The sequence below is a fragment of the Eurosta solidaginis genome, chromosome 4 (genome assembly GCF_040869045.1).
Source record: "Eurosta solidaginis isolate ZX-2024a chromosome 4, ASM4086904v1, whole genome shotgun sequence".
Lineage (NCBI taxonomy): Eukaryota > Metazoa > Arthropoda > Insecta > Diptera > Tephritidae > Eurosta > Eurosta solidaginis.
In genome coordinates, this window is record NC_090322.1 from 230,952,667 (window position 1) to 230,966,504 (window position 13,838).

At 34.2% G+C, this 13,838-nt stretch overlaps 1 protein-coding gene across 12 annotated transcripts in view; it reads right to left on the reverse strand.

Annotated features, from left to right (window-relative positions):
- The window catches only part of pot (papillote), a 163,956-nt gene that overhangs the window by 35,315 nt on the left and 114,803 nt on the right, over positions 1 to 13,838 (reverse strand). For all 12 annotated transcript variants that reach the window (XM_067785018.1, XM_067785013.1, XM_067785011.1 and 9 more), the window contains one exon: positions 7 to 231. In XM_067785018.1, coding sequence (XP_067641119.1) covers positions 7 to 231 — 225 coding nt within the window. The remainder of the gene's footprint in view (positions 1 to 6; positions 232 to 13,838) is intronic.

Genomic DNA, 13,838 nt, shown 5'->3' on the forward strand with positions numbered 1-13,838 from the left:
ACCTACCTTGCCATCTAATGTCGCCTCTTCAGGCAGCCCATTTGTTGTGTAATTCCCGCTTTCACCTTGCTGAACATAATTCGATTGAGCTTGAACTTCGTTGAAAAGCAACGTAACGCACAGCGTTACAAGCAGGCACCAATATATAGAACTTCTACTCATTTCTGTTAAATATTTTTGTTGCACAGGCAGTTTTAATTTTCTCTTACTGTAATGATGAAATTTTAACATCTGCAAAAAAAAAAAATAGATAATATATGATTAATATATTAACTTTATAAAAATACAGACTAGCATAAAGATTAACATAAAAAAAGTTTTCGATTTTAATGATCTGCTGTACTAAGCTCTCATTAATTTAGCGGTAACATGACAATATCCATGCAAGTTAATTTAGAAAAAAAAAAAAAAATAATAACAAAAATAAAATACAAGCGGTATTTTTTTAATCTCTACCTTTCACAACGACGGGTGGCATTTACGGATATCACATAAATACAACTCATAAACATTGATATCTTTATGGGTGCACTGAAACGATCAAAGCCACACCATGCAACAATTTTCAAGTAGAAATACGTGTAAACTTCGAACGGTTTTTTTATGCCTTTCATGAAAATGGAATGGTGTATGAAGTTTGTCACGAATCTCAAAATTGTAAGTCCTTAAAGGTGAAGAGACGAATCCACCATCAAGGACACTGAAAGGATCAGGATGAAGAGCTGAGTTGATTTAACAATTTCCGTCTGTCTGTCTGTCTGTTTGAACGCAAACTCAATTTTTGAGATATCTTGATAAAATTTGGAGATCACGTTTATTTACTATTCAACATATGTCAGAAACAGTCGGACTGGACCACTATAACATATATCTCTCATACAAGCGATTCTTCAGTAAATGGCATTTTTCAGTTACATATCATCAATTTTTCAGATCGAAGCTTCAGATTTCACCAAATGCTTTCATATGAAGCGCATATTGTTGTCTGAAGAAATAGAAGAGGTCGATGGTATATGTTGAAGTGGATAAGCTATTGTTCAGATAAGAAGCTTTTCGTAATTTCTGCCCTATTTTAACAGCAAGAAGCCTCAAATTTCACAAATTATTGCGTATGTAGTATACATTTTTTATAAAAAAAATCGAAGAGATATGGGATATTTACTATATACTTACTATATGTACGACCGATATAGCATATATCCCATATAAACCGATTGTTAATATGGGAAGATTTTCTTAATTTCTGCCCCATTTTAACAACAAGTAGCTTTAAATTTCATAAAACTTTTAGGTATACAAGATACGTGAAACTTAGTGTGAGGATTACCAATATATTTTGTATTTATACTAGCAGACCAGGCAGACGTTGTTCTGCCTTAAATGTGGTCTATCTGCATACATCTTAATAAGCTCTTTCCGTCTAACTCTGCCTCCCCCTCTTATATTTTTCTTAATCTTTTATTCACTCCTCCCTCCGTATTTTTCGATTCATCTATCTCTATTTCCTCTCACTCTATCTCTTTCTCAGTGTCCTTCTCCTACCCTCTTTTCTCTTCTCTCAAGTTCTTCTCATTCTCCTTCATCTCTTATTGCCAGTCCCAGAGGGTGGTCCTAATCCCAGTCCCAGTCCGCCTCTGGTCCAGTTCCCGGAAAAAAGGATCGTAAATACTAATACAGGCCAATTAATACACCAAATATCAGGCAAATCGAATAGAACGTACATAGGTACATATATAGGTATGTGGGTATTATTAATTCATGCCTTTATTTCGGCTTCGCATGCTTATTTATCGGTTTTACCAGGTAGATGCTACTAAATCGAATATTACAATGGAAATTAATTTAAAGCTATCAGCAATAGCTTTCATTTGATATCCATAATACACACACATTGTATACGTATCCGGGTCGACGTTTTGGCGGTATGAAAATTACTCTTCATTAAAGCACACAACAACAGCTTCAATATGATACCCATAATGTAAAAACACATCCTAGTATTACCCTGATCAACATTTTGGCCTTTATCTCGAGACCCTAGTCACACAGGTATATGAAAATCCTGTACTAAAGCACTCATCAACAGCTTTCATTTGACATCCATTTTGTATAAACACATTTTAGGGGCGCCCGGGTCCACGTTTTGGCCTATATCTCGAGACTCTAGTCACCAATAGGTATGAAAACTACACTGTACTAAAGCACTCATGAACAGCTTTCATTTGATATCCATATTATATAAACACATTCTAGGGGTGCCCGGGTCCAGGTTTTGGCCTTATATCTGGATACCTTAGTCACCAATAGGTATGAAAACTACCCTGTACTAAAGCACTCATCAACAGCTTTCATTTGATATCCAATTTTATAAAAACATTCTAGGTGTGCCCTGGTCTACGTTTTGGCCTATATCTCTAGACCCTAGTCACCAATAGGTATGAAAACTACCCTGTAGTAAAGCACTCAGCAACAGCTTTCATTTGATATCCATACTGTATAAACACATTCTAGGGTTGCCCGGGTCCACGTTTTGATCTCAAGAACCTAGCCAGAATGGGATAGAAAGTATTGTATGTCCGTTCCCTGGTTATAGGCTAACTCTCCACCAATTTTCAGCCAAATTGGTTCATCCGTTCTTGAGTTATGCGTAGTGTAACTAAGACGGCTTTATTTTATATAGTATTTTTCTAAAAAAAAATCATAACTCAAGAATGGCTAAACATATTTGGGATTTCAAAATCATCTAACCATCATCTCTACTTCCTGTATCTTTCCTAAAAATTTCATGGCAATCTTTCTATCCGTTCTCGAGTTATGGAGTGACAATCAAAATGTACACTTCTTTTTATATATATAGATTTATCGGAAGTATCGCTTATGTACATCTGTTGTCTATATATTACACATCTTATATAGCCGAATATTCGAATATTGCTAATGGGTTTATATTATTTCTCAGCTCCATTCGTGAAAGGTATGAAATTTTCGGCACAGCCCGTCGTTACTTGTTTTTACTACTCTTTTATGTCTCGCAATCAAATTAAGCCCAATGCTAAACGTCGTTTGTTGGCTTGCTAAGCAGACCAGTGCACTTTGGCTCACTTACAACTCATAAATTTAACGTGGATCCTTATTTGCGACTTATCTTAATACTGAGCAAACGTGAGCGCATAAGTGCTTAAGTCAACTAGTTATTAGGTTGTTCTTTTTGTTATTTAAAAATTGCACTAAAAGCTTTACGGATGTGTTGGCGGTGAGCAGGATGTATGTTTAATGGGTATTTGAACCTAAGCAATGATTAAACAAGACAATACTTCTCTAAGGCGACCCTACTTAAGAATAAGTAAATGTGTACAAGCTTTTAAAGACAATTTGCATAGCTCGTAAAATTATGTTTATCCACTAACTTGGGTTTATATAATGCAAGCGTATGAGATAAAGCGCGTGAAAATAATGCTTATAAGAAAAGAAAAACAAGTAAGGACGGGACTGTCTTCGGCTGTGCCGAAAACTTCATACCTTTCATGAATGGGGCTGAACAATAACCATATCCCGTTCGTAATCTCCAAATATTCGGATGTAAAAGATGAGAAATATATAGATTTACATACCTTAACGATTTTTGAGATAAATATAAAATAAAACATGGCAAAAAACCCCCTTATCTGAACGATCGGTTGTATGGGATATATGTTATATATAGTTCCGATCGAAGTTATTTTTACAGGAAATCTTCTATGATACATTAGAATATATATCACGAAGTTTCACGTTTTTTTATTAGAAACTAAGGGAGAAATGGCCAAAAATCTTTCTATCTGAACGATCGGTTGTATGGGATATATATTATATATAGCTCCGATCGAAATGATTTTTTCATGAAATCTTATATGAGATATTACAATAAATATCACCAAGTTTAACGTTTTTATATTGAAAATTAAGGGAGAAATTGCCAAAAATCTTACCGGAAATCTTCTATGATATATTAGAATATATATCACCAAGTTTGACGTTTTTATATTGGAAACTAAGGGAGAAATGGCCAAAAATCTGTCTATCTGAACGATCGGTTGTATGGGATATATACTATATATAGCTCCGATCAAAGTGATTTTTTCAGGATATCTTCTATGATATATTAGAATATATACCACCGAGTTTCACGTATATACTTTTTAAATTGCGGCAGAAATGACCAAAATCGTCTTATCGATAGTAAAAAAAAGTTCAATCCCATGTATTCCAGTATGTCCTGGGATCTAATTTACTCCCTATCCCAATTCTTATCAGGGATTGCTGTCACTCTAACACCCTTTAAAGTGTTGCACGGGATTATTGTCTTAATTGCTGCTTAGCTTACAATATGTCAGTTGACGTGGCTGCAGTTTAGGGTATTTTCTACCGGTGTATCTACGCCTTTGGTTACGGCTACGTCTTCCACCTGAAATATATACGTCGTAAACAAAGCGCCCCACCCACCAAAGAGCCAATTGTTGGAAGGCACTTTCCTCTTATAACAACTACAACATATTCTGCCTACGCCGTAAGTTTGTCGGATCCCACATCGAACAGATGAGGTATTGGTTTGATGACACACGTTTAAAGGTGATATAACACCGCTACCTGCGGCATAACCCCGTCCACTGATTTCGTTGTTTTATACAACCCCCATTGTGAAGTAATCTTCCTGGAATTTAACATGAAGCTGATCCACCTGGTTATGTCTGGATGTAATTCAAAAACTACAAGGAAAGGCTGCAATCGTAACAGACTTTCACACCTGCTCTCTGAGAGCACAATGCCCTCCAACGGAATGCAGGAGCAGTGGGAGCATATCTCCAAAGCACTTCGTACTGCCGACGAGAAAAAACTGGTTAACGGCGACCACGGAAAAACAACTGGTAGGAAGAAGAATGCCGCGTTGCAAACGAAAGAAAAGACGCTGCCTACAGGGCTATGTTTAAAGCAGACACAACAAGAGGAGTGAGTGAACGCTATCGCGTGTCGAAAAGGAAAGCAAGACGGCTTTTCAGGAGGAAAAAAGTAGAGACAGGAAGGCGAGTGTGCGGGGCGCTTGAGCTGCTAGCCACCAGGAATAACGCCCGAAATTTTTACCAAAAAAATTTGGCGACAGACGGAAGTTTTTAAGTCCGGGGCAAACTTTTGTAAGAAAAAACGGAGAGCTTTTAACTATTAAGCTAATTTTAGTATTCATTTCATTTAGTGGTGCACTCGAGAGAATCGGAAAACTGTCCGGCGTTCACTTGACTACATATGTGCATGTCGTGTGAGCGCAGGACAGAGATGCAGTGAAGCAAACGGTCAATCAGTTTAAGCTTGTATTTCAAGCCACTGACCTTCATCTGTGCTTCAAGTAACAAACATCCTATGCATTGTATAACTAAAGTAGTTTCCGTGTTTGATAGAAGGTAAAATATTTGCATTTTCCCTGTACTTAAAATAGTTAAATGTTTTGAAAAAATTGTGAATTTAAAGTGGAACTATCATTTCTTCTATTGGTCATAACTTTTTGACGAGTAAAGGTATTTTAACTATTTTTGTTTTGAACAAATCATACAACTGTGAACTTAAAACACAACCTTTTAAACTTAGAGCTACAATTCCTAGTACTTATCACTTTTTTCTGCGAACTTGTAAAAATATTCATGGCCTCAACCTTTCAAAAAAACAAAAACATTGCTCATTTTATGCAAGAATCTTTTTTACATCTATTTTATTTCCTTCCCTTAATTAAAATTTTCAGAGTGTAGATTAGACGTAAAACCTCTTGCGTTGCTTTCAAGATTAATGCTAATTAGTATTATTGTTGTTGTAAAAGAAAATTGTTTTTGTCGAACATCTGTTTTACTTATTGCATCTTAAGAAAGCAATTTCTGATACCTCTGGCGCATAAAATTCTAACTGTAAACTTTAATAAAAGAAAAATTTAATGCTTAAAGCTTAATTAAGCAATATAAATGGTCATGAATGGCTTTTAACTAAAAATGGCTATTAACTAAAAATTATATGTTTAAGCAATTACTGCAACCACATACATATAACCGCGGGTCATTCATACACAGATTTGGTTTTTAGTTGTGTAATGCATGTAAACATAATATTATGCAGTCAGCTGTAAACTTTCAAGCATACACACATACTTGGGTATATATATATATATATATGTATATATATATATATATATATATATATATATATATATATAGTATACATTAAGCCTGGACGCATCATCGACCAATGCTGGGAGCATTTTGCGTACAAATTTTAAGATAAACTAATGTGAGAGCGTCGAAATGCGACAAAATATTTTCTTACTCGCTGGAACTTTTTTCGTGGCCCAGTGTACCGTCCCCACGGAAGTTTGGGCCTGAAGCATCAAACGCCTGTAAAGAAATCATAGCAGAGAGGAGAACTCAAAGCATTTCATGTATTGGTATATTTTATGGCATACTAGAGAATGTACGCGTAAGTGCAGCCACTACACTGTAGCGTAATGTGAGAGCAATATACGCGGTATAGTTGATATTAGCGAAATCATACAGATAATCAAGGCAAACACTTACATATGTATATTAGGCAGGGTCGATTTGTGGGGAGGCAAAAAAATCGCCCATTGCTCTGTGAAAATCATATTCTAGGGATCAAAATAAGAAACTTTGCCGAAGGAACCATACCTCTAAAACGAATTCTGATGCACTTTAAAATGCCTGTTTTTTCTTTTTGGAGTTTATTTTTCTCTTTAGAAATTTATTTAGTCAGAATATATGTAAATGAAAAAATTAATTTAACTTAGTAATAGAAAAGAAATTAAAAAAAATTATTAGAAATTTGCGTTTTTACAACCCCCTTTTAAAACCAAGGCATCACTGTGATGCATTTGCATGTCGTAAACATAGTTGTGTGGGTTTTTTATTCAACCGTTTTAAAAAATGAAGGTATCACTGTGACACAATTGCAGATCGTAAAATTGCTTGTGTTGTTTTTTTAAGCCACCACAAGACACAGCAGGTAGAATTGAAATTTCCCCTACCCAAAAGTTCGACCCAAAGTGGGGGACATCAGAATTCGTTCTAGAGGTATGGTTCCTTCGGCAGAGTTTCTTATTTTGATCCCTAGAATACGATTTTCACAGAGCAATGAGCGATTTTTAAATCGACCCGCCCTAATGTACATATATAAACTCTGGGAGCATATACACCATTTTTATGCATGAAAGTGTACGAAAAGATTGCTTAAATTTATATGACAAGAAAAATGTTTTATCAAAATAAATATATAAAAAAAATACAATTAAAACAAAAAAGTTAAATAAAACAAAATAAAATAAAATGAAGTAAAACAAAATAATATAAAATAAAACCAAATAAAATAAAATAAAATAAAATAAAATACAATAATTATCGTACTTAATTAGCGAGACATGATCATATTGCCTTATACAATTGTTTTTACGCCTTTCCATTAGTATAAAGCACGAATGTTGAAGATTTCGAGTTCAATACTCAGCTCCCGAAGAGCTAGCTGATGGAGAATTGAAATTCAGAAACTTGTCCTAGTAACCATCGTCGTTTGTAAACTTTATAATTTTTTTCTAAAACCAATTAAGTAAAATAAAATAAAATAAAACAAAACAAACTAGACTTATATAAAATCAAATTACATAAAACAAAATAAATTAAAATAAAATTCAATAAATTAAAATATAATAGAATATACTAAAATTAGATTATATAAAATAAAGTTAGGTTAAATAAAATAAAATTTAATTATATTAAATATATTACGGCGAATCATCATTTTTTATCAGATTTTCGCCAATTTTTTATCGGAATGTAATCGAAAAGCTATCTATTTGTTATCAAAATGTCGAAAATTTATCGATTTTACAAAATGTTTCAATTTGTTATCGATAAATTATCGATTTCTTATCTCACAAATTTTTTATTGGCATATTATCGATTAGTTAACGACGGCACATCGGTTTGTTATGAAAAAGATACCTATGAAACTTCAATATAAATTTGTTGACACATATTTAACCCTTCGATAGCAACCAATAGGAAACCAAGAAGAAGACAATGAAATAAGTGAAGTAGCAAGCTGAAAAATATTGAAAACTTTATATTTTGGTTAAAAGTCAGAAAATATACCAGAAAATTAACTTCTGTAAAAGAAACCCTAGTTTTTTACATAAAGAATTTGATGTGTTTCTAAGGCATAGATTTAAAAAATCTATCACGGAATCTAGATTTTTACTACGATTTCGCTCTTTTGGTCGGTTTTCAAAGGGTTAAAATAACTGACATCAAAAACTGCCTCAAGCTGGCCGCATGTTATTCGGCGTCAAATGCGTTTCCATTCTGTCACGATGTCGATAAAGCAGTGCATGATATATAACCGGTGCTATAACTTTGTGTTCATTTATTTCAACATCTGTTTCAATATTGCAAGTTATTTCACATGCTGTGGCATTACAAATTGATGGGAAGCCAGAAGGCAAACAAAAATGATTTGTCAACATGTTAGCAAATGAAATTATAAGTGCAAATTTGCCATACCGTTGATCTGTTGCCGTTTTAACTTATTGATCAGTTTAGTTATCACATTTGATGTTGTATGACAAAGCGTTTTCAATAATATGGCCAAGTTTTTGGTAAAATTTGGTCTAGAGAAAACCAAGATTTAGTGGTTAGGTTGTTTTAAGCTTGCATCTTAGTGTAGATGCTCCTACTCTAAGGCCGTGTTTTTCAGTGCGACTTTAAACTCCAGTTAAAGTTGACTAGAATTTTTCAAAAATAAAATTACAAGCTCATATTGCTCTTTGCAATTTTTCTTTGTTACTGATATTAGAAAAAATTTAAAAATTATTTGCACACGGCGATGGTTACTAGTAAAAGACTTCGTTTATTTGGGAACCAGCATTAACACATAAACGACCTCAGCTGCGAAATCCAGCGAAGCGTCACTCCTGCCCTTAAATGCTACTTCGAACTAGGTGGGCAATTTAAAAATAACGCCCTCTCTCGGCAAGCAAAAACCATGCTCTACAAGTCACTTATCGTACCCGTCCTGCTATATGGTGCAGGAGCAGGGACAATGACAACATCTGATGACGCGGCTCTGAGAGTATTTGAGAGAAATGTTCTTTGAAATATTAACTGACCTCTACGAGTTGGGGACGGCGAGTACCGAAGCAAAAATCAACATAGTGAACGATGATGTCACGGCTAAGAAAATATTTTTTATTGGGACCCTACTAAGATTTTAAATTTCGTGGTGTGGCCAACTGGTGCCAGTTAACTCAACGAAGAAGCAACTGGCACGCCTTTTTGAAAGGCCGTAATCTTTTAAACGGTGTAGTGGTAATTAAGTAAGTAAGTGGGATGGTTACTAGGACATAATAGTGAACAGCTATGTCCCTGATCAAGTTCTGTTAAACGCACCAAAAAGTATTACCCACAATTTGTATAAAAACATAGAGTACACATATGTGTGTATCGAAATGCGTATAACAAGGAAAGGCACCAAAAAGGCAATATTTAAAGACAAATTACAAAGCAGCAGGGCAATCATATGACTGGGTGGATATAGCCATCTGCCTAAATACCGATATAACTCAGCACTCGAAAAGCTAGCTGATGATGTATCGATAAGGGTTCTAGTTTTGTTAAATTTTAAAACGATGATGAGGTATCCTTTTTTATAAATATTTAAGAATTATATGAGCTATGCAAATATTTATTAAATCAACATAACAAACCCAATAGTCCAAAATAGCATTATCTCGATAACCTTCACTGATTTTTGACGTGAATAAAAAAAATATTTCAGGTGTGCATATTAAAACTAGTCCAACTCACACAGTAATAAATATTTTCCGATGTCTTTTCCAAGCTAGACATACTAATGGATTTATTGGTTTGAAATTTGGTCTGAATAGACACTAGAAGTGCAGCTGCAAGCAAATTGAATGTACAACAGTCGCTATTTTTTGCAGCTGCTTTATGATACAAAATTTTGTACTAAATTTCAACATTGCCACTTTGTCGCCCAACATTACATTTAAGGAGTATGTGTGGGTCTTATGCCATTTTCTAGCTACTTTATTGCTAACTGCATTAGCTTTATGTATTTGACCACACGCGAGCCCAGGTGCCCAGTCAATTGTTCAATCAACACAAAATTTTTTTTATTCAGTTCATTACACGTTGCTAAATGAATATATAGATTTGAGTAGAGTTATATATATATACATATATGTTAGTTTTAAAAGGCACTGACGTTGCTGTACGCTTTTTATCTTTCCTTATTGTTGTTTCACTTTTTAACTGCTCACTAAGGCATTACGATAAAAGTAGGTTAAGTGCTCAGAGTCTTTCAGCTAATATATTCTTAAATTTTGCTATAATCCTACAAGCACACATAAATAATAGCTAATTGCCTTTATCTTAAACCGTTTGTACAATATAATGGTCACTTCATCAGCCGAGCGATTTTATAAATGCTATGATGTGTTCTATTGACCCATTCGTTACCAGATGTCCGTAGTTGTAAGATGTTACACCGTTTCCAAAATTAATGTAAATGTATGTATGTATGTAAAAAAATTTTTAAATACTTGGTGCAATATACCTCCGAAATCATTAAGACCGATCTGTTCTTTCAATATATAACGTATCCCTTTGTGATTTATTTATTTATTTAATTTATGTACAACTACGACTTACTAGTCTTTTACATGTACATCAATAGACGGATAAAATAATCTTATGTTACTAATAAAAACAAAAAACAAGTAAGAACAGAATGTATAATAAAGCTTAATACTAATAAAGTTACAATTTTTAAACTATAACAAAAGATAATATTGCTGTTGTAGAAATTTAGGTTGGAAATGAGAGGAAGATAGGGGGAAAAAAGAAGTGATTAGATCTCACCCTAGTGAGATAACATACGTCTATGAGACGTACGTCGTTTTAATTTTGTTCTCAGTCTCCCACAATCGTAAAGAGAGAACATTCTCATTCCAAGTTTTCTCAGCTCCAATTACCAGCTTGTTAGTGGGGGTGTTTTTCAGTAGTAACTTTTTTGTTTGCTGAAATATATATTCGATTGTTTTTTAAATCTCATTATCTTTTACGTGACTACAAATTGTGTATGTAATTTTTGGCTAAAATGGTAATTTTAGCTAATATTTTTTTAAGTATAGTTTAAAACAATTAATTTATTCAATTGAAGTACAAAAAATATATTTTATTTTAATTTTTTTGCTATAAACCGAGGTCCTTCGAAAAAGACTGCTTTTTGTAGGGACAAACCTAAGACAAGTCAAGCTTAATTTTTAATATATAAAAAAAAAACAACATTTTTCTTTAAAAAAGATTTAAAACAAGTGAATATATATCAAATAAATGATTAAAAAAATTTAAGTTTTTTTATATCTGTAAAAAATAAAAAAAAAAATAAAAATTTTTAAAAACGTTAGTGTATTATTTCTGGGAATTATCAGTTTGTTAAGTCTCTGAGATCTGGCTAGTTGCAGCTTGTCATACAAATATTTAGGGGGTTTCCACTGTAACAGCTTGAACATAAGGATGCAGTTCCTTTTATTTTTTCTAGAAATTCTGAGGACGGGACGTACATAATTTATGTCTACTCCGAAGGGCTTTTTCAGGCAGAATCTTTTTCTCAGCGAAGACTTTCAGAAATACACTTGAAGTGTTTCCTTAGAAGCCTCCACTATATTCTAGTACGCCTTAATATACTGGAAATCCCTAGATGTGTTAGCTGTATGGTGGACGACGCGGTGGAATCATCCAGTCACTTTATGCCCAGCTGTCTAAACCTTTGTGAGGAAGAGCCGTTAATATCTCGGTGCGGTCGTTTTCGACTCACCGAAATATATTGTGACGAATATTAGTATCACTAAGCGATACTACCACCACTAAGCCGATACTAAACAGTATGTACGTAAACAAATGAATCATCTGCATACATACATACAAGGCAGCAGAGATATACTAACAAACGCATGTCATCCAGCGAAGTATTACTCACATATACACAGGCATATGGATACAAACTACATATATACTCTACAAGTAGGAGATATGTGCAGCAGTTCTAGAAGGCGAAACGTCTAGACTGTAGTAGAAATATGCGAATGAAGCAGCAGAGAGTATAAAAGAGCGCAAGATGAGCAATCATTAATCAGCTTGATTTAAGCACGCTATCAGTTGCGAAGTGAAGTTTAACTGCGAATTACTCTTAAAGTAGTCTAATAAAGACCATTTTGTAATACAGAATATTGAAGTGTTTTATTCAACAGTTTAGCTATACGAACGTAAACAGAGGTTGCAAGTAAGCGGAATTTCTCTAAATTCGTTACAATATTTTCAAGATCGATGTGGCCATATACGTGGTTTTATCGTTGCTATGCAGCGATTCGCTAAATAACTTGAACCGTTATAGGATGTGGTAGTACAATGGACCAACATAAAAGTGGTCAAATGAGCTTTTCCTTAACTGGGCAGCTGTCTTTAGATCTCCCAGAATGAAACGACTTTTGAAGTAATGAGATATGTAAGGCCTAAACAGAACGAAAAGGATTTATCAGAGACTTTCCATTTTGTGAACGTATGGCCTTCTCACTTCAAGCCAGGCATGAATTTACCTAAATTAATAAGACAATACTTAAGGTCCGAGAACAATATTTTTAACTGATGGTAAACTCTTATTAGACAAAATATCTACGAAAGAACGCCAAAAGAAACTTGAGAGAAATACTTGAGTGCATTTATTAAGTAACTCTTGTCTGAGCGAAATAGTTAAATATTTGCAATAACAGCCGAACCCGTGCGCATCTTGCGCAACAAATATAAAAGTCTCATATCAAATATGAACAGAAATCAGCTGTTCTATCAATCTATCATCTATCAATAAACACAATGGCGCTTGCAGTGCCATCTGGCGAGCGTTAGCAACCGCCAGTAATGCAGTGTTAATTCTAATCAAATATTCAAAATAGTGCCATATAAAAATACATAGGTTTCTTCGTGTGCTCACAATCATTTATTTTTATACTCAGTTGAGCAGAGCTCACAGAGTATATTAACTTTGATTGGATAACTGTTGTTTGTACAGGTATAAAGGAATCGAGATAGATATAGACTTCCATATATCAAAACGTTACCACGATAACACGATAACTTGAGTAAATTGTGAGGTATTTTGATGAAATTTGGTACATAGATCCCTGGGCGCTCATCTCAGATCGCTGTTTAAAATGAGCGATATCGCTCCCTTGTTCATATTTTGCAACAAATTTAAAGCGTCATTTCATTGCTATGAGAACACGAGTTCACTGTCAAGCTATTATTTATTCAGTATCAAGAGTCGCCGTGTCGTATGCGAGTTCACAAGTTAACACACATAGATCTAACTACATAGTATGTAGACTATCCCTTTAGCTTAGTTTGAGTGAAGGCATCTACAAGTATGTACATATGTATGTACGTTTTGGGTACTAACAATCATTGCACTTAGCCCAGGCAGATAGGCCAAAGTATTGCAATCAATGTATGAAAGTAGGTTTATAGATACGTAAGTTTCTACGTATGTATGTTTGGCTGTGTAAAGTAAAATGCGGTCAAAATGAATTATATCGAAGCGTAAATGTCCAGCACAAGCGGCAATTTATGCTCTAAAGCAACGAGACAATATGACACAGCTGCTGTTACAATCGAGCAAAGGTAGGCTATATATGTATGTACAGTGTGTCCAAAAATAACAGTAGAAACTTTATACCTGCATAC